This window comes from Phoxinus phoxinus (assembly GCF_949152265.1).
Source record: "Phoxinus phoxinus genome assembly, chromosome: 7".
NCBI lineage: Eukaryota > Metazoa > Chordata > Actinopteri > Cypriniformes > Leuciscidae > Phoxinus > Phoxinus phoxinus.
In genome coordinates, this window is record NC_136882.1 from 5,824,555 (window position 1) to 5,847,124 (window position 22,570).

At 41.1% G+C, this 22,570-nt stretch overlaps 1 protein-coding gene across 1 annotated transcript; it reads right to left on the bottom strand.

Annotated features, from left to right (window-relative positions):
* Window positions 1–1,721: 1,721 nt before the first annotated feature.
* LOC307002034 (nectin-3-like) lies at window positions 1,722–21,791 on the bottom strand. Its single transcript, XM_079619249.1, has 6 exons — window positions 21,648–21,791; window positions 21,223–21,564; window positions 19,701–20,003; window positions 18,665–18,770; window positions 2,981–3,120; window positions 1,722–2,760 (listed from the first exon to the last, which is right to left on the bottom strand). Exons 1-6 carry the CDS (start codon window positions 21,724–21,726, stop codon window positions 2,627–2,629), a joined length of 1,104 nt encoding a protein of 367 aa, XP_079475375.1. The 5' UTR covers window positions 21,727–21,791; the 3' UTR covers window positions 1,722–2,626.
* Window positions 21,792–22,570: the final 779 nt, after the last annotated feature.

A 22,570-nucleotide genomic window follows, 5' to 3' on the forward strand; every position in this document is an offset into this window, starting at 1 on the left:
TACAGAATTGTTCTATAGTCTATGCAGTAGCCTATTTAAAGTAATTATAATACATCAGATTTTATTTTAAATTACAGAAGAATTAAGAGTAATCCCTTTAATTAAATTACAATATTTAGATTACTTGGTAATTAATTACACCCAACACTGTATAACAGTAATTCCTCTTTGTGTCTGGCGCTGTTGCCATGGTGACTCATAATATCTGCGCTCCATTGATAATGGCTTTTTATAGTTGTGGTGCACGCGCTTAACTCAGAGTCAGTCAACTTCGAGTTGATTGAACTAACTAATTTCAGCTGTTCTGTAACTGAAAACTCAGAGTTTCCTATCTCAGGGTAAGTCAACTCAGAGTTCAAGTTTTAACTCAGAGTTGGTTGAACCTCCTTATTGAAACAGGCTCCTGCTCTGTCACAACACAAATGTTTGGCTGTGGTTGATTTTACCATGAGATAGGAATGGCTGACGGGAAACTGAGATCCCGAAGCGCATATGTTTCGAAACACTGATCCAAAGCGTGATTCAAAACACCCATGTCACGTGACTACGGCTAAATGAAGCTTCGGAGTGTTTCACAAGGTGGCATGGTCCGCCGAACCAGCGTTTGATTGAAAAGTGAAGTCAACGCATCTTGACCTCGTGGGTTTTTGTGAGAGGAGTTTGATTTTGAGATATAGCGGATTTTTTCAAGTGTTTTTTTTTTTTTTTTTTTTTTTTACATCCCCCCAATTCCAATCCACCCATTTTATGTTATGTTATGTTATGTTATGTTACGTTATATGTTATGTTAGATTTTCACTGTTTACAAAGGCAGGGCCTGCTATCTTGTCTTTTTGGCTTGTTGTTCCTGATTGCACTTTAACCCTAAGTGTGATTACAATACAAAGCTTTGTTTTAGAAATGTTTACTTTTTTTTTTAGAAATTTCAAAGCATTCAACTTCTGTATTGATATCGCACACTTTGTTTTCATTCTCTAAAACCACTTTAAATTAGACATTCAAAGCCAACAAATGTCAAAACCACCCTGTAAGTGTTCAGCCAATGGAGAGAGGGAGAGAGGGAGAGAGAGAGAGAGAGAGAGAGAGAGAGGGAGGGATGGATGGAGAGAGGGAGGGATGGATAGAGGGAGGGATGGATGGAGGGAGGGAGGGAGAGAGAGAGAGAGAGAGAGAGAGAGAGAGAGAGAGGGAGGGATGGATGGAGAGAGGGAGGGATGGATAGAGGGAGGGATGGATGGAGGGAGGGAGGGAGGGAAGGATGGATGGATGGAAGGATGAATGGATGGATGGATGGATGGAGGGATGGAGGGATGGATGCTAGCTATGGTGGGCTGGGCAATAATTCAAATCAAGACTGCATGGTAAGTAGCCTGGCAGACCAAATCTAACTAAATTAATATAACGAACATGCACATAAAAAAAACTATTCATAATATCTGTCTTGATGGCATCAATCAGAAATAATGTTGTCAGTTTGGTATATGAACATATATATTTTTTAAAGTTATGTTTTTCTTGGCGGCCAAATTTACCTTAACCCACTGAGGTAAAATGAACCACATGGTTTCAGCTAAAATGGGCTGTGTGTGTGTGTGTGTGTGTGTGTGTGTGTGTGTGTGTGTGTGTGTCACTCACCATGACCCCCCCAAAAGTAATAATGGTAGATATTTTACATGTATTTTATTTACCGTGAGTATGGCAAACGAGAAGGAAGCGAGAGGAGATGAGAGGAGAGGGAGAAGGAAAGAGAGAGGAAGTGAGAGGAGGAGGAAGGATGAGAGAGGAGACAGGAAGTGAGAGAACAGCTGAGGAGAAAGGAATGCAGAGGAACTGAGAGTGTGGAAGTGTGTGCCGGAGAGAACGGGGAGCCAACGACTTGTCTGGCAGCGTTCAATGCAGAAGGCACATACAGTTGATTATGATTATTTTTAAGGGGACGCGTGTTCGTTCTGAGTGGCTACCTGGATGCCCGGAGAACACCAGCGTAAGGTGTTCAGACAATGGCTGGATTACCTCTGACCTCTTTCTGGAGCGGGGTCAAATGTTACACATACCTGAAACTGCTCATGCAAAATAAGTTAGCACAGCTGATGTTTCAAGAACTGTAGGGCCTAAATAATTATATTTTATTACATAATTTCAACACAAAATGATCAAAAACAGTCATTATTAATCATAAAAACACATGGAAAAGGCATATATGGTATTGTATTATTGTCGCAAACGATTTACCAAAAAGTGGCCCAATTTAGATGATATCACTACATACAGTATATAGATAGATTAATAGATAGATACATACAGATAGATAGATAGATAGATAGATAGATAGATAGATAGATAGATAGATAGATAGATAGATACAAATAACATTATGCACAGTGAGGAGCCTACAGGTTACAAGCTCCACATATTAGAAAAATACAATAATATTTTTTTTTTTTTTTTTTGTAATTGCTCTTTGTCAAGGTTGTTTCAAAAACAACACCTGCAAGTGACCGCTAGGTGTCACCGTTGAGACGGGTGTCGGATTGTTTCGAAGCCTCAACTGTTTGCTTCAACTGTTTCATTGTTTCACGAAGCCTCGGTCTGCCCACCACTACCATGAGATGACCTATGATGATGTCTAATTAATAGTGCTTACTTTAGTAAAATTTACTTTTCTCGAGCTTGAGACACTGTGTAGAATAAAACCAGTAAACCCCAGGATGGCACAGCTGGAGATTAAACCCAACAGACCCCAACAGACATCAGTGGATCCTACAAAACAATAAGGGATCGAGAAAAAGAGTGGATCGCTGTCAGGTTACATATTTAAGTTTTGTCTATGAATATTGTTGTCTCTTTGTTGATTTACTTCTGTTCATAAATGCATACATGTATAGACTAGACTAGAATGAAATAGAACAGAAAAATAATATGAATAAAAGAAGAATAAAAAAATAACTATTTTAAAAAGTAAAGATTTTAAAGGACTTACCAGTGTTATCCACATAGAGCACACCTGACACTCTTCCATACTCGTTTGATGCTGTACAGATGTACACACCATTCAAATCAGAGGAGGATTTTGGGATGAAAAGTTTATTGCCTTCAGAATGTGGAGTACTTCCATTCACTCTGTTAATGAAGACACGAGAGAGAGAGACATTATAAGAAAGTAAAGCATGTCCAATCGGTCCAACGACAGTTTCCGATGAGCGGGTGAAAGTTTATGTCACGGTTTGGGTTTGTTCAGGTCATGTTTCCATGTCTGTCATGTGATTCCCTGTTAGTCATGTGATCCTGCCATGTGTTCCCTTGTCTGATGTGTCATGTTGTCATTGGTTCATTGTTTTATTGTTCACAGGTGTCCCTTGTCTTGTCGTTAGTCTTGTATGTATTTAAGCCCTCATGTTTGCCATGTGTCTTTGTCAAGTATTGTTTTTACGGTAACCATGGTTGGTAAGCGCTGCGTCTATGTTCATGGTTTGCTTTGGTTTTATGTTTAATCTTGTTTGTAAATAAACTGGATCCTCTACAGAATACTTGACTGAAAATTAACCCAGCATTTGCCATCCTAAATCGCCAGGGGAATCGTCCCTTGGAAACATATGTAGAGGAATTCTGTGACCTGTGCTATTTGGCATATTTTAATGACGTGGCTCTAAAGGACATTTTCCGCTTTGGGCTAAACGAACCGGTGCGGTCTCAGTTGCCAGGGGGAAAGATTCATTTTTTCCTGGCCCAATATATACTATGCCCTTTTATTAAGCGGCTCCACTTTTACTATGGATCTTGTGGATGAGGAGCCCCACAGTACCCGCCAAGCCTGAGTCTCTTCACGTCACGCCTGCCGAGTTCATTATTTAAACTCATTATGCAGGATATGAGTAGGGTTAGAAGCCATATTATTAGCCAGCCTTAGCAAATTGGGTTTCTCTTTATTTGGATGGTCCCTTTAACACATTCTGTTGTCTATAAGTAACATTGCCCCTTCATGTCTACTAACAATCATTAGAGTGTTAGTAGAGCATTAGTAGACTGGTAGGGTTAGGGTTAGAATAAGTTGGCATGTGGTTGCAAAGTTACTTATAGTCAGTAGAGTGTCTGTTGGAGGAGCATCACAATAAAGAGTTTGCAGATATTAAGCAGACAGTCTACTAATACTCTAATGAGAGTTAGTTGACATGTAGTTGCACAGTTACTTATAGTTAACAGAATGTATAAAAGGGACCATCAAGTGTTACCGCAAATGGTTACAAAAAGGTGACTCATAAAGCTTTTCAAGAGGCTGACCTACAATCTTTGAACAGATTTTTAATTAAGTAAACAACTTTGTTTTTAGCATTACAGACAAACTTCTATACCAAATAGTTGCGATATTGCAGTACACTCATTACCACTGACTTAAAGAACAACATAAGAATCTGTCTTCTTACTCCGAATGACCTAAGACGACGAAGAAAGTAGATTCTCTGCTTTGTTTTTTTACAGAGAGTATCGATATGATCTTTCAGGGATAACATATCGGCCCTATTTTAACGATCTGAAACGCAAGTGTCAAAGCGCAAAGCGCAAGTAACTTTGTGGGCGGATCCCGGCGCTGTTGCTATTTTCCCGGCGGGATAAACAACTCTTGCGCCTGGCGCAAATCTAAAAGGGGTTGGTCTGAAGTCGCTTCATTACTCATAGGTGTGGTTTGGGCGTAACGTGAAATAAACCAATCAGAGCGTCCTCTCACATTCCCTTTAAGAGCCGGCGCGCTTGTTCCACGGCGGATTGCTATTATAACGGCGGATTTGCCAGCGCACGCCAGGAGCGGTTCACAGCCGAGGAGACCGACGTTCTCGTCAGGGCCGTAAAACACAGAGAAGTGACATTGGGGATGATGGGAGAAACCCACCCAAATTAGCTTCGGTTAAACAGGCGTATAATTTGGGTAAATGTGTAGCCAAATCTAGATTATTATTTTTTTTAAATCTAGATAGATCTTTTTCACATCTTCACGGGTACAACAATGATTTCTCTCGTGTGTTAATATTTTTCCTTGTAATAATGTATGATTTGCAAAAATGAAAACTGCTGCGTCTGTTTATAATTATTAGAGAATCAAAGTGTATGCGCGTTAACACGCTACATTATGGCCAAGCATGCACCCTTAAAATACCATATCACTAACGTGCAACGCGCCACTGTCTTTAGACTGTTTTTTTCCTGGTCAGTGGCGTCTGTGGAGGGAAAAGTCCGCTGTGCGCGGGTGCAAAATAGGAATGATACATGCGTCGGTGTTCAAAGTCAATTGTGCTGGGTGCAAGATAGGGCCCATCATCTACAATCACTCCTAAATATTTGTATGTACATTAAAATGTACTGTAGACCCAAATACAATCTCCTCAGTTTTACTCATATTAATGACAAGAGCATTAATCTCAGACCACTCTGTCAATTTAGTCACACCCTGTTGATGAAACCCAGGACTGTCCAAGTTATTCAACACAGATATTGAAACAGTGTCATCAGAATACAGATGTATTCAGTTCTACAGTCATCTGTATATATGGTGAAAAGTATGGCAGAACTAACGCAACCTTGTGGTACTCCAACATTTGTTGGGATTGCAGACGACACAGTTTTATTCACTTTGACTCTCTGAACAATATCAGTGAGAAATGAGGTACACCAATGGATAAGATAGGGATTTACATGCAACTGTACAAGATTTGACACCAGTCTGTCAACCTGTACTGTGTTGAATGCAGAAGAGAAATAAAAAACAAAGTTCTTACAATTGTTTTGGATTTATCCAACTGTTTAGAGATGATATGTACTAAAGCAGCAACTGCATCTTCAGTACTACAACTTTTCTTATAGACAAACTGCCAAGGATCTAATTTAACTTTAATTGTCAGAACTAAATGTTTAAGTGACAGTCTCTCTAGACATTTCCCATGCACAGAGGTAAGGGCTATCGGTCTAAAATCTTTATATTCTCTTGGACATGAAATTTTCGGCTGTTGAAATTTTCGGAAATTATGCCTGCCAAGCCTGAGTCTCTTCACGTCATGCCTGCCAAGCCTGAGTCTCTTCACGTCATGCCTGCCAAGCCTGAGTCTCTTCACGTCATGCCTCCCAAGCCTGAGTCTCTTCACGTCATGCCTGCCAAGCCTGAGTCTCTTCATGTCATGCCTGCCAAGCCTGAGTCTCTTCACATCATGCCTCCCAAGCCTGAGTCTCTTCACGTCATGCCTGCCAAGCCTGAGTCTCTTCACGTCATGCCTGCCAAGCCTGAGTCTCTTCACGTCATGCCTGCCAAGCCTGAGTCTCTTCACGTCATGCCTCCCAAGCCTGAGTCTCTTCACGTCATGCCTGCCAAGCCTGAGTCTCTTCACGTCATGCCTGCCAAGCCTGAGTCTCTTCACGTCATGCCTGCCAAGCCTGAGTCTCTTCACGTCATGCCTCCCAAGCCTGAGTCTCTTCACGTCATGCCTGCCAAGCCTGAGTCTCTTCACGTCATGCCTGCCAAGCCTGAGTCTCTTCACATCATGCCTCCCAAGCCTGAGTCTCTTCACGTCATGCCTGCCAAGCCTGAGTCTCTTCACGTCATGCATGCCAAGCCTGAGTCTCTTCACGTCATGCCTCCCAAGCCTGAGTCTCTTCACGTCATGCCTGCCAAGCCTGAGTCTCTTCACGTCATGCCTGCCAAGCCTGAGTCTCTTCACGTCATGCATGCCAAGCCTGAGTCTCTTCACGTCATGCATGCCAAGCCTGAGTCTCTTCACGTCATACCTGCCAAGCCTGAGTCTCTTCACGTCATACCTGCCAAGCCTGAGTCTCTTCACGTCATGCCTGCCAAGCCTGAGTCTCTTCACGTCATGCCTGCCAAGCCTGAGTCTCTTCACGTCATGCCTGCCAAGCCTGAGTCTCTTCACGTCATGCATGCCAAGCCTGAGTCTCTTCACGTCATGCATGCCAAGCCTGAGTCTCTTCACGTCATGCCTGCCAAGCCTGAGTCTCTTCACGTCATGCCTGCCAAGCCTGAGTCTCTTCACGTCATGCCTGCCAAGCCTGAGTCTCTTCACGTCATGCCTGCCAAGCCTGAGTCTCTTCACGTCATGCCTGCCAAGCCTGAGTCTCTTCACGTCATACCTGCCAAGCCTGAGTCTCTTCACGTCATGCCTGCCAAGCCTGAGTCTCTTCACGTCATGCCTGCCAAGCCTGAGTCTCTTCACGTCATGCCTGCCAAGCCTGAGTCTCTTCACGTCATGCCTGCCAAGCCTGAGTCTCTTCACGTCATACCTGCCAAGCCTGAGTCTCTTCACGTCAAGCCTGCCCAGCCGGAGACTGTTCATGTCAGTGAAAGTAGGTCCCTTTATAGGACCATGGAGGCCACACCTCCTTGGTCCCCTGCACTGCACTGAGAAAGTTTCTCATAAGTATGACTTAGTATCTCATTATATTGAGAAAGTTTCTCATAATTATGACTTAGTATCTCATTATATTGAGAAACTTTCTCATAATAATGACTTAACATCTCATAATAATGAGAAACTTTCTCATAATAATGAGAAACTTTCTCATAATAATGACTTAACATCTTGTAATAATGACTTAACATCTTGTAATAATGACTTAACATCTCGTAATAATGACTTAACATCTCGTAATAATGAGAAACTTTCTCATAATAATGACTTAACATCTCGTAATAATGACTTAACATCTCGTAATAATGACTTAAAGGACAAGTTCGGTATTTTACACTTAAAGCCCTGATTACAGATCGTATCTGATGAAATATATCGGTTAAGATTAAAATTTGGACACATGCTCCTGTCCCGAGAATTTTAGTTTTATTTAGCTTCCCCCCCCACCCCCACAATGGTTGTCTATGTGCGCTGGCAGATTCCTTCCTAAAACACATTAAACTTTCGTTTACAAAGACGTGAAACTCACCGAGTGGTCAGGGGTGTTCACTGATACGGTCCCAAAAAAAAAACGCTGAAAAAGATGCTTTCCAACAGGTTTTATCGTAGTGTTTGTCCAACTCCATTGATTGTATTGAATGTGTGCTGTGTGAGGTACGTTATTCCTCCGCCGCTTCTTCTTCTGCTTCTTCTGTGTATTAAATGAAATGCCAGCGGTTTGCTTGCAATCGGCAAAGGTGCATTATCGCCACCAACTGGTGTCTAATATTCAAGCTCTCAACGGAAGAATCTGGGTGTGACGCGTTTGGCAAAATAGGTCCACAAACGCTAAATAAAACTAAAATTCTCGGGACAGGAGCATGTGTCCAAATTTTAATCTTAACCGTTCTATTTCATCAGATACGATCTGTAAACAGGGCTTTAAGTGTAAAATACCAAACTTGTCCTTTAACATCTCGTAATAATGACTTAACATCTCATAATAATGAGAAACTTTCTCGTAATAATGACTTGTTTTCTTGCACTTCTACGCATGCACAAAGCAAACGAAGGGAGTGCCATGCTAGCGACATCCGCTGGTCAAAGCCGTGTAAATGCATCACAGCAAACATGGCACGCTCTGCAGTGAATAACATTAATGATAAATTATCAGTATATGAGACGGGCTTCTATACTAGATAGTCTTTTATTCATTTGTAATATTAATTTGTATTTTTGTGTATGAACAAGCACAGAAGGGTGATCCATGGATTTCAAATAGATGGAGGAATGATAGATTTCTAATTATGAGAGACTTTGTCATTATTATGACTTCCAGAATTATATTTTTTTTACTCAACTGTGGCGGAAACGGGCTTCCATAGCGTTTCTTCTGTTTATTTTGTTTTTCAATAAACACCTGCAGTCTCCGCTAGCCGACCCTGTCCTCTTCCTTCCCTGAATCTTGAACATTGTTACACTGGTGCCAAAACCCGGGAAGGAAGACGGAAGCCGCCGCCAGCATGCAAACTCCGTCACCGTCGCCACTTGCGGAGGTGATTTCATCCCTCGCGGTCCTCCATCAAGATCATCACCAGGCCCTAATGGAAATGGGGAACGATCTGGAGCGTCGGTTCCAGATCCTCGTTCAGGGCCAACAAGAGGATCGCGAGAGGTTCCGGAGCTGGATGGACCGGGAGGTTCGGACAGAAACGCCGCCACCGCCTGTCGAGCTCCCCCACCTGCCGCTGAATAAAATGGGTCCCCAGGACGATCCGGAGGTGTTCCTGGACCTTTTTGAGAGATCAGCGAAGGCAGGTGGGTGGCCAAGAGAGCAATGGCCAGTGCACCTCTTTGTGATGGCTCAACAGCTCCGGGACTCCTGCCGCAAGTAGCTGCTGTTTGAGGGAAGCGATGACGGGCAGATCATCGACCGCGTGGTATTGTAGCAGTTCTGCCCAGGAAGACGGCGGAGTGGGTCCAGTGCCACTAATCAGTTCCTCTGATGCAGGTCCCCTTCGAGTGAATTGCGATGGACCTCATCAGGCCATTAGAACGGTCGGCACGTGGACATCGCTTTGCATTAGTGTGGGCTATGCAACGCGATATCCCGAGACAGTGAAGCTCCACAGCATCTCCGCTAAGAGTGTAGCGGGTGCCCTGTTTCGACGGTGGAAACTTAGTGTGTTTTTGGGCTCGGTGCTACAGGCCCGAGGCTATTAGCCCCGCACAGCCCGTTTGAAGCCCTGGCTCGCACTGGCCCGACATCGGCTATTGACTCACATTGTGAAAAAAGCCCAGCAGATATGAAGCTCTAGCGCAAGTTCTGCCGGGAAGACTCAATTGTTACTCAATTATTACCTTCTCATCTATCCAATCATATCCTAATACTTTTGGTATAAAAGGTTGGTACTTACACACGTCTAAGTTCGCAGATGCTGTCGCTTCATTCACCTCCACCCTCCCTCCCTCCCCAACACCTCCAAGACGGATCCTCCAAATAACACCAAGATGTCTTTCTCCTCCATCCACCCCACCACCACCAGATGCCCCCTTCCCTTACATCGCAGGGGGTCGGCTGCGCCCCTGCCTTCGTCTTCAGGCAGGATATGCAGAGTCCGAACCCTAGGATTGCAAGCTTCGGACGGGGCCTACGCCAAAGAACTTGATTGCTTGCTGAGCCCTTAATAAATGTTAATTGTCACAGTATTTATCAAGTCTTTTTTTTAACGAGTCTTTCTGGTAGATGTTGATTTTTTCCTACATTTTTTTTTCTTCATTTATTTATTTATGCATTTATTTATTTCCACTTGTATTTATTTTCACATTTATTTATTTCTCTATTTATTTCCACATTTCTTCCTCTGTATGCTAATGAGGCATGTTAGCATGTTTTATATATGCTATCACTCCCTCCAGGAAATAAACGAAACCATGGCTCTGGTTACTGATGGATTTATTGCTTTGTCATCTTTTTCTCCGTCATCACATTCACCGTCAATGAAATCCACCGTCAAACTACAGTATGACGTAAAGGATAAACACGTTCACATACAATATAAGAGGTAAATACAAAAACAAATCGGGAAATACAAACGTAATACACATACCTCGCTGGCTGCATATAACCAAGAGGGAATGAGTTCACTTGAAAATACCCGGTTCAAAACACAAAAATGAAAAACATCTTCTTTAACGTTACTTCTCTGCTCAAATAACGAGTAACTCTTGTAATACACACGCGGAGAATAACTTATCACCAAAATGTAAACCTTCCTGTTGCACCTTAAAGGATCCGTGTGCAACGCAAATGTACTTTCGTTCCTTGTTAACATCAACACTCAATATTCATGAATAGATGAAACAAATAACAAAAAAAACCATATTAAAATAACAGAAATAATATGTATGGCAGTTATACTCCCACCAAATGACTATTTGTCATTTCACCTCACAATTTAAACATTTTCACTCCTTAATTTCAACCATACAGCATGCTTTAAACCTTACAGTAGCATAAAATACTGTATTTATGAAATAGCAACCATAACCTTTACTCTGCTTCAAGCAATACGACTGTCTTTTGTACAGGCCTATCAAGGTAGACTGGCTTGGCAATGCGTCTTCCCTGGCTGTCTAAGGTCGAGTCACTAATCAACAGTTTCACCTTTCTAACCTTTCCATCAGTGCTCGGATACACCTCTGTCACTCTTGCCAATCTCCATTGGTTACGTGGAGAACTGTCCTCCTGCAGGATGACAATGTCATTAACTTTCGTATTTCTCTTCTCTTTCTGCCATATTTGTCTTTGCTGAAGATTAAGGAGATACTCCTTCTTCCACCTTGTCCAAAATTCGTTTGCCAAAAACTGCACCTGGCGCCATCTCTTGCGCAAGTATAGATCCTGACTCACAAACTCCCCTGGAGGTGGGAATATTATGTTAGACTTCATCATAAGAATGTGATTGGGCGTGAGAGGTTCAAGGCTTGTTGGGTCATTTAAATGCTCGATTGTCAGAGGTCTGCTATTTATAATAGCCATTACTTCATACAGAAAGGTTCTGAGCGAGGCACTGTCGAGTCGTTTAGCAGACTGGTCAAGGATTGCGGTTAAAACACTTCTGATCGTCCTTATTTGCCTCTCCCATACGCCTCCCATGTGGCTCGATGATGGGAAGTTCATTATGAACTCACATCCATATTCCTTTAACTGTTCATGATCCAAATTCTTCATTGCCTTCATGAACTCTCCTCTTGCACCTACGAAGTTAGTGCCTTGATCACATCTCAACTGTCTTACATGTCCGCGTATTGCGATGAATCCACGCAATGCGTTGATAAAAGCATCTGTTGTGAGGTCATCAAGCATTTCAATATGTATGGCTCTAGAGCACATACAGGTGAAAATAAGACCATATTTCTTCAGTTCCTTTCTTGCTTCCTTCATATAGAATGGTCCAAAGCAGTCTATGCCACAATATGTGAAAGGAGGTGTCATTTCCATTCTTTCTTCTGGCAAATCTGCCATTTTTGGATCTTGTGTGTTCCTTCTGTACTTTCTGCATGTTGTGCATTTGTAAATATGTGAGGCAACTGCTCTGTTACATCCTATGACCCATATTCCATTGGATCGCAATTCATTGGCCGTCATTCCTCTTCCTTGATGCTGCACCTTTTCATGGTAGTGCTTAATAAGCAACAACGATACATGACTCTTATTTGGCACAATGGCAGGATGCTTGACATGAGGATGAAGAACAGATCTTGTCAAACGTCCTCCAACCCTAAGCACACCATGCTCATCTACAAACGGACTCAGTTTGTGTAGTTTGTTGTTTTTGGGTTTTACTTCCTTGCCTTGCGTTATACCTCTGATTTCACTGCTGAATGCTTCCCTCTGAACCAACTTGATTATAAACAGCTCTGCTTCCTGTCTGTCCTCAATACTTGTAGCTCCACTTACTTTATCTTTGATGCCCTTGATCTGTTTAGCATGGCGTTTCAGAAGAGCAATAGCCTTGACAGCTCTTTTCCAGTCAGAGAACTTTGTTAGACGGTCTAACAATGACCTCTCCTCCTTCACCTTGGTGTTGAGCACCAAGGCCTTTCTAAGTTCCGGATCATCATCATAGACTTCTCCCACCATAACATCTCCTTTGGGTAGCTCTCTTTCCCATAAAAAATCTGGGCCAGTGAACCAATTTGAAGCAACAAGCTGATCTGCGGAGAGACCTCTCGACGCATGATCCGCAGGATTATCTTCAGACTTTACAAAGTGCCATTGTGCAGGATCTGTAGTGGACTTGATTCTTTGGATTCTGTTCGCTACAAACACATGAAAACGTCTGGCATCATTGTTTATATAGCCGAGGACGACCTTTGAGTCAGTCCAAAAATGTTCTTGAAGACCCTCTATTTCAAGCTCACTTCTGAGCATAACACTTGTTCTTGCTGCTACAACTGCAGCCGTCAACTCAAGCCGTGGCACTGTGGTTACCTTGGTAGGAGCAACCCGTGCCTTTCCCATGACTAGCGTGCAGTGAACCTCTCCCTTGACGTCGACTGCTCTGAGGTAAGTACATTCCCCATAACCGATGACACTTGCATCTGAGAAGTGGTGAAGTTCGTACTGCTTGACATCCTTGAAGTTATCTGGGATATAACACCTTCTGATCCTTACATTAGATAAGTTTCGAAGATCTTGTAGCCAGATTTCCCACTGCGCTCTTAGCTCTAGTGGGAGCGGCTCATCCCAAGTTACTTTGTCTCGACACAGTTGTTGTAGGATCTGCTTTCCACGGAGAATAAAAGGCGCTACGAACCCCAATGGATCGTAGATGGAGGCTACTGTAGAAAGTACTCCTCTTCTGGTATTTGGGTGTTCCTTGACAGTTACTCTGAACTGGAAGTCATCAGAGGATACACACCATTGAACGCCAAGAGCTCTTTCCATGAGTGGCTCTCCCAAAGCCATATCCATGTCCTTGACACTTTCAGCACACTCGTCCTTCGGTACGGATTTCAATACCTCCTTGCTGTTGGAGATAAATTTGTGTAGTCTAAGCTTGCCTGTGCTGCAAAGGTCTCTCGCTTCCTTAATCAGTTGAATTGCTTCGGCGTCAGATGTTGTGCACACCAATCCATCGTCAACATAAAAATTCCTTTGGATGAACTTAACAGTGTTTGGGTTAAATTTATCCTGACCTTGAGCGGCTAGATGCTTAAGTCCAAAATTGGCACAACCAGGTGAGGAGGCTGCCCCAAATAGGTGGACCTTCATCCGAAAAATTGAGGGTGGAGACTCTAGATCACCGTTCTCCCACCATAAGAACCTGAGGTAGTCTTGGTGCTCAGGCCTTACATGGAACTGGTGAAACATTTTTTCCACGTCACACATGATGGCAATCGGGCCCTTGCGAAACCTACAAAGGACTCCCACCAAGGTGTTTGTGAGCTCTGGTCCAGTAAGAAGTTGGTCATTCAGTGACGTCTCTCGAAACCTTGCTGAGCAATCAAAGACCACTCGTATCTTCCCAGGCTTTTGGGGGTGGTATACGCCGTGGTGGGGAATATACCAGACTGGTTGATTGTGAAGCTCTTCTTCAGGGACCTTTTCTGCATCGCCACGAGCAATGATGTCTTTCATAAACTCCAAGTAGTCAGTGCAGTATTGTTGGTCTCTCCTGAGCCTTCGTTCCAAGGACATTAGGCGTTGAACAGCACATGATTTATTATTTGGTAGATTTGGTCTGTCTTGTTTGAAGGGCAATGGCATTTCAAAATGACCGTCTTGCTTCTGTCTGATTCCGTCTTTCAATTTAGCCAAGAAGTGAAGATCTTCTTGAGAGAAGGATGTCTCGTCTCCAGCTCTCTCACTGAAATCAGATTCCAACATCTTAATTATGTCATCTGGACTGACCATTTCACTGACCTGGGTATTGCAAACATAGTGGACTTCTCCTTTAAGCTTGACCATTGCATTCACTTCAGGCATGACTTGTTTTACGATGATGCGATGGCTTACTCCAATTGCATCACCGTAGTGTTCACCTGGGTCACCATAACTCACTATGCTCCATCCTAAGTCGGTCTTCTGAGCAAATGGCTGGCTTTCCTCTCCACAAACGACTTCTCGTGGCATTAGAGCTTGTGGGCAATTGTACCCGACCAACAGACCAATTTCGCAATCCTTTCGAGGCGCAATGTGGTCAGCAAGATGCTCCAAATGAGGCCATGCCTTTGCTGTCTCAGGCACTGGGATGTGTGTGCGATTAGCAGGGATGAAGTCACGAGTGTAAACTGTCGGCACTGTTAACTTCTTGGTGGAATATAGGCCCCTTATTTGTAGGCTATTAAGTCTTTTACAGTGAATGATTGTCCCTTTTGACGACATCGTAGATAGTTTTAACTTCACTTGTTCCGTGTTTGTATCAAGAACATCTGCCACTTCATTAAGAATGAATGAAGAGTCACTCTGTGAATCTAACAGAGCATAGACGAGAACTTCGTTGTCTGGATCACTTGACGTTGACACATAGACAGGTACTATTGCCGACGTCTGTGTACTATTAGTATCTTGTACAACTCTGTTAAAGGTTGTTTCCTTTGTGACGTCTTGTGGTTGAGTTCTTTCCTTAGATTGTTCTTTCTTTAGTTCTTGGTCCCTTTTTGAACGTTCTTCGTGCAGGCATGTGGGGTGCCTCCTTGAGCATGAATCGCAGACCATCCGGTTACTGCAGCTCTTAGACTGGTGGCCAGGGCTCAAACAGCCGAAGCACAGTTTTTCACTTTGCATAAATTTTACGCGGTCAGCAACTGGCTTCTCTCTTAATTTATAGCACTTGTGTAAGCTATGTCCTGGTTTTTTACAAAACACACATGTGACTATTTTTCTCTCAGTGGTGTTTGTTGTGAAGATCTTGGCACCTACGGTTTGGTTCTTGGAGGTCATAATGTTCTGGCTTCTCATCTTTGCTTTATCAGATTCACCTTGCCGTAATGCATGGAAGGATGTAATGGGGTTGCAAGCGATGCTAGCCTCCATTGAAAGGAACGTCACAAAATAACTGAAGTTTGGGAACCTTCCGTGTTCAAGTTGATATTGTGTGGCTTTTCGGTTCCATCCGGAGCTTAACCAGTCAGGTAACTTGGCAGTAAGTTTTTGATTTTCAATTCCATCATTCAGAATGTGGAGACTGTCATTGTTAGCCATAGCACTTTCGCAACTGCGTAAAAGGTCCACAAATTTTCTCAACTCAGCACTCTCTCTTGAAGCTATTTTTGGCCATGCATGTAGTTTGTCTCGGAAAGCCTTGGCAATTACAAAGGGTTGGCCATATCTTTCATTGAGTAGGTCCCATGCTGCATTGTATGAATCTTCTGAACCAGACAGAAAATGACCTTCTAGGGCTTCTCTAGCAGCTCCTCCGACATATTTTTGAAGGAAGAAGACTTTCTCTGCGGTTGGAATATTCTTTTTCTCTATAAGAGTCTGAAAGGATGATTTCCAATGATTAAACTTGAGTGGATCCCCACTAAATATTGAAGGTTCTGGAATGGGTAGCCTGTTTGCTGTCATAGCTTCAGCTAAGACCTTCACCAGCTCACGCATGTCACTTTGGAGTTCACTTCTTGGAGTCACACTCAGTGGTGGTGGATGCTGATCAGCATTACTCGCTTGATAGATTATCTGCATATCTGTAGGCAACTCAGCCTCAGGGTTTTGTGGTAAAAAGTCTTGGGTTGGATAGAACTCATTTGCATTGTACACTAGAAGCTTTGCTTTGGCTGCATTAAGCCTCTTTAGCTCTTCCAAACGCTCAAGCTCTCTTTTCAAATTTTCAACTGACCTTTTTCTTGCAGCATTCTCTTCATGCTGTCTCTTTAACAGAGCAGCCTCTTGTTTCTCTTTTTCTATCTTACGTTCAATTTCTTCCTTTTCTCTTTGAAGACGGCGAGTTGATGCAGCTGTTTCTTGGTCTGCAACTATCAACTTATCCTCAGTTTCAAGTCTCTGCAATTCTGCTTGGTGGGTTTCTTGCTCACCCATAATCTTCAATACAGCCTGTGTATGTGCATACTCAGCAGCAGCTTCTTGTCTTTTAGATGAGGATACAGCAGAGTGAATGGATTTAGACTTAGAATTATTGCTCTGAGATGAAACACTGGAGGTTGAAGATGCGAATACAGATGAAGCATCAGGCCAAATAATTTCCTCCTTATTTCCTTGAATTTGAGACTGTGCATTCTGTATTACAATTCTGGTGATGGATGCACATCTGTCCACCTTGCATCTCATGTCATGAGTTGGGCTGTCAATCTTTCGGTATTCATCATAAACACTGTTCAGCTCAGATTCTTCTCTTTGAATACATTTAATGTGTTCTTGGAGGATATCACTGGGATCTTGTTTGATTACAGATTTTTTAGCCACCTTAGTCAAAACTTTCCAGCGTTCATAAATACTGCCAAAGCGAAGTAATAATCCTTTCACTTTTTCCTTCTGATATTCCCTTCCTTTTTCTGTTAATGTTCGATCTCTTTCACTTCTACGAGGCTCTGCAGGCTGTACTGCTTCTTGTACAATGGTAGACTTCTCTGACACTTGTTCCTTTTCATTTGTTTGAGACATCTTACATTATCTGGGAATTGCTTGTACACTTAAAAATTAGCTGTGTAGTTAACAGCAGATTTTTTTTTCTTTTTTTTTTTTTTTTTTTTTTTCTTCTGAACAATTAATTAAATTGTGTCAATGTCCTTTAGATCAACCCTTCAATTAAAGCAAAATTGTAAAGGCTTGGTGCTATTGCATTTAAGTGAACATCTTTAAAAGATAATAAAAAACTTCAAAAAACTTCAATATATTGACTTGCTTAAATGTGCACAAATTATTCTCCTCTTTTTAAAGTTATCACTTACTTTCTTCAATAGACAATATCAATATATTCCCATACAATTTAAACCACAGTTATTATTAAGGTTGCACAGTCCCTTGTAGTGTTCAAACTTATTGTCAACTTTCAGAACACAAGCTTAAGTGTCTGACTTATGGACGTCTAATAATGAAACACTGATGAACTGCAGGTCCTTAACGGTAAACGTGGGCTTATCTGTGTAATGTTACGTGACACAGCTGGTCTGGGGCGGGCACGAGCAGCTTCGGGAACGTTGACGCGGGTCCGAGCCGGGCGCGAGCAGCTTCGGGAACGTTGACGCGGGTCCGAGCCGGGCGCGAGCAGCTTCGGGAACGTTGACGCAGGTCCGAGTTTGACTATCACTCCCTCCAGGAAATAAACGAAACCATGGCTCTGGTTACTGATGGATTTATTGCTTTGTCATCTTTTTCTCCGTCATCACATTCACCGTAAATGAAATTCACCGTCAAACTACAGTATGACGTAAAGGATAAACACGTTCACATACAATATAAGAGGTAAATACAAAAACAAATCGGGAAATACAAACGTAATACACATACCTCGCTGGCTGCATATAACCAAGAGGGAATGAGTTCACTTGAAAATACCCGGTTCAAAACACAAAAATGAAAAACATCTTCTTTAACGTTACTTCTCTGCTCAAATAACGAGTAACTCTTGTAATACACACGCGGAGAATAACTTATCACCAAAATGTAAACCTTCCTGTTGCACCTTAAAGGATCCGTGTGCAACGCAAATGTACTTTCGTTCCTTGTTAACATCAACACTCAATATTCATGAATAGATGAAACAAATAACAAAAAAAACCATATTAAAATAACAGAAATAATATGTATGGCAGTTATATATGCTACGTCTGAGGTAAAACACGCACCCCTTATTAGAATACAGAGGAAGAAATGTAGAAATAGATAAATGTGGAAATAAATACATGTAGACATAAATACATATATACATATATACAAAAATAAATGTGGAAATAAATAAATGCATAAATAAATAAATGAAAAAATACATTTATGTGTAAAAACACATAAGGAAATAAAAGTATAAATACTAATTTATTTTGTTTTGTTTTTACATTTCTTTGTATATTTACTTATATATTTATTTATTATTACGTCAGCTATGGTATTCCATACCAGTGTGCATGAATGACATGCGTTTTCGCTCATGTAGTGTGGATGGAGATCTTTTCTGAAACGCAGTGGAAACACCAGTATGAACAAGGACTGTTTTCATTTTACAACGCTGTGTTAAAATGAAAACGCACTAGTGTGGACATAACCTGAATGTGTCTGAAAAGTGTAGAAATGAAAGAACTAAGGACTTCATTACTTGATCCAGATGTAGCTAGTCGGTGTTGGGTTACAATCCACTAAACAGTGATATTCTTCAGCCTCTGTTGGATCATCAGGTATTATCACCACCAATTCTGGAGGATCTAAGAGAATTCAAATATATGAAAATTATAATAATAATATTGGTTTACCATAAACATTGGTCATGCAGCGTTGAAATTTAGGTAGCCTATGCTTACAGGATGTAAACATGACCCTATCTATCTATCTATCTATCTATCTATCTATCTATCTATCTATCTATCTATCTATCTATCTATCTATCTATCTATCTATCTATCTATCGTTCTATCGTTCTATCTATCTATCTATCTATCTATCTATCTATCTATCTATCTATCTATCTATCTATCTATCTATCTATCTATCTATCGTTCTATCGTTCTATCGTTCTATCTGTCTGTGTATTCTCTTTTCCTTACAATTACTATACAGTTCCTCATGTAAATCTACCATTTCACAAGATTTGTAATATCGCAAATGAGTCGTATACATTTTTTTTATGTTGTGTTTTTGTGTCCTTTATTTAAGTTTGGAAGTATGGAATTTAAGTATGAAGTATATTTTTTTGCAAATGTCCCTTTAGGGGCCAAAGCTGCAGTCCACACAAACACACAAAAAGAAGGAATTTCAGTTTTGGATGAACTACTGACAGTAATTCATGAGTATTTCCAATTAGTATATTTCCTCTCACAAACATGGTGTGTGTAGAGCAAAACTTGTAAAAGTGAAATGGCAGTGCTTGTAGTTAGATATGCACAATATCTGGGCCACATCAATCATTGACTAATTTTCATGACTCATGGTTCACATGATTCATTTATTGTCTTTTTTTCTACTTAAATGTAGTTCCTCCTGTGGTGAAAGTCCAAAAACTGAGTAAAACATTCCCCTGCATTCCACCTCCACCAACAAACAAATGTGATAAACAGGGGTTCAGACTTCCTAGTCATGCCTCTGACTGTTATATTAATTTGTATGAGCTTATGACTTTTATATACAGTGTTACTTACAGTGGACATTTATCACGTAGTCGAGTTCAAGCTGCTTTGTCAGTGTGCTGTGTTTTATCACACACTGGATCTTCTTCTGGTTTAATGGTTTAGATGGTGCACCCAGTATGTCGGTCACAACAGTGACGGTCCCGTCCGAGTGCTGTGTGCTGCGGGTCTCTGTTCTCAGAGAGTCATTCAGAGCTCCTGATCTCCACAACACTTCTGCTGCAGGCCGTGCAGTCGAGGCTACACATGATGCCAAAGTAACGTCGTAATGACCCGCAACATGTGTGCTTCCCGTTACTTTCACCACAGGAGGAACTACATAAAAAAAAAAGACAATAAATGAATCATGTGAACCATGAGTCATGAAAATTAGGCAATACTTGATATTGTGCATATCTGACTACAAACACTGCCATTTCACTCTTACAAGTTTTGCTCTACACACACCATGTTTGTGAGAGGAAATATAGGCCTACTCATTGAAAATCCTCATGAAGTACTGTCAGTAGTTCATCCAAAACTGAAAATCCCTTTGTGTGTGTGTGTGTGTGTGTGTGTGCGTGTGTGTGTGTGTGTGTGTGTGTGTGTGTGTGGACTGAAGCTTTGGGGCCCCTAAAAGGGACCTTTGCAAAGAATACAAATAACCATACTTCAAAGCTTCAACAAAGGACACAAAAACACCATTAAAATACAATAGCAGTGATTTATACGACTCATTTGCGAAATTACAAATCTTGTGAAATGGTAAATTTATATGAGGAACTTTATAGTAATTGTATAAGGAAAAGAGAATACGCAGACAGACAGAACGATAGATAGAACGATAGATAGAACTATAGAACGATAGAACGATAGATAGATAGATAGAACGATAGATAGAACGATAGATAGAACGATAGATAGATAGATAGATAGATAGATAGATAGATAGATAGAACGATAGATAGATAGAACGATAGATAGATAGAACGATAGATAGATAGATAGATAGATAGATAGATAGATAGATAGAACGATAGATAGATAGAACGATAGATAGATAGATAGATAGATAGATAGATAGATAGATAGATAGATAGATAGATAGATAGATAGATAGATAGATAGATAGATAGATAGATAGATAGATAGATAGAAGAACATGAAGGGTGTGTCACAGGATCACAGAATTATCTATTTTAATGTAATTTCACTTTCCAAGTGTTGATTTACTCCATGTTTGTGGGAGAAAATACTGTATCTTCATGAAATATTTACTGTCAGTAGTTCATCCAAAAACTGATAATCCTGTCATCATGTTACGCCCTCTTCACGTTTCCCCAAAACTGTACAGAATTTGGAATATGATAATGGTGCTTTTGTGTCCTTTTTGAAACTTGAAAGCTTCAGTCCCCAATCATTGTAATAGCATAAAAATAGTGTATTTTATGAAAGAAAGAGAGTTACACTACGTGGGTTAATAAATTACAGATTTGTCCTTTTTGTTTGAACTTGAAACCCAAAGTGAATCAGAGAATAACATTCGCAGTCTTACCATGTACTGTGACATTGATGTTTGTCAGAATTTGTCCACTAGGGAATGTGTTGAAGATGCAAGTGTAGATCCCATCATCCAGGAGCGACATTCCCAGCAGGCGAATCGATCCATTCTTCTCTTTAATGTCCCCAACAAATTTGACCTTGTCCTGTAAATAACTTTGGTGTTCAGTTTTCCCATCTTGGTGGATGATAAAGAAGGTGTGCCGTTCAGGGTTTCCTCTTGTGTGTTTCTGCCAGACGATATGAGTTAAATTCTCCTCTGTCTCAGTCAGATGGCAAAGCAAAGTGGCATTCCCTCCGTTCGTGACTGTTGTATCATGGCCAATACTCTTAACACCTGCACAATTAATAGAAAAAGAGTGTGTGAACGTATAAATATCAGCTGGAAAACATAAACAAAAGTATAAATATTTCACTTACCGGCTATGCTGGAGCATTTGAAATAAATCAAAAACAGACCATAGAGTGATAGATTGAAAGTGTTTCTTCTGCCGTACATGTTGTCTGTTAAAAATCAACTTTCCTCTCGGGGTGAACAAACTGCTGCCGATTACATCATCACACATTGATGGTTTGCCTCAGGTTAGAAAAAAAGGCTGATGGCAGAGGGGAGGAGAGAGATAACATGAGGAGCAGGAACAAGACCAGCAACTTGCTCATTAAATAAATGTATATTACATGTGTGTGAGTTTTGTTTCGTTCTTTTTGTTTGTCTTTGTTTTGTTTAGTATTGCTGTATAACTGTAAGAAGCTGGAACTTGAGAACCTCTCTTTTTTGTGCTAGTCGAGTGCCCAAATGGTTTTCTTTTTGCTGCTGTAAGACTTGAAAAACTGGAAGAGCGGACAACTCCCGAGAAAACAAAGGAAACTATAAAGTCTCTCTTGTGAAATTAGCATCACCATAAAGCCCCGTTCACACCGATTTTGTCGCTGTGTGTCGCTTGTGGGCATGGTAGTGCTGTCGCTCTAATGTTATTGGTTGACTGGACGTCTGGCCATATCTATACTAAATACCATCACAAGTGATACAACTAACTTTATATTATTTTAATTTGACTAGAAATCATAGGCTCAAAAGAAACAGTATGCTGTTGGGAGAGTGTTTTTATATTCCCATAGCAGTATTCAGTGGAGTAAATCATTTACTAGATAACGATCGAACAAGCAACAAATGAAACTCACTCATACGGTCATAAATTACTAAAACGTCATTCGTATTTGACAAATAATACAGTTTCTTGTCTCTAATAGTCAAAACAATGCAGGGGAAACTGTAAAGTGAACTGCAGTGTGCTAAACTTGCATCAAAAACTTACAACACTCGAACTATAAATGCATGAATT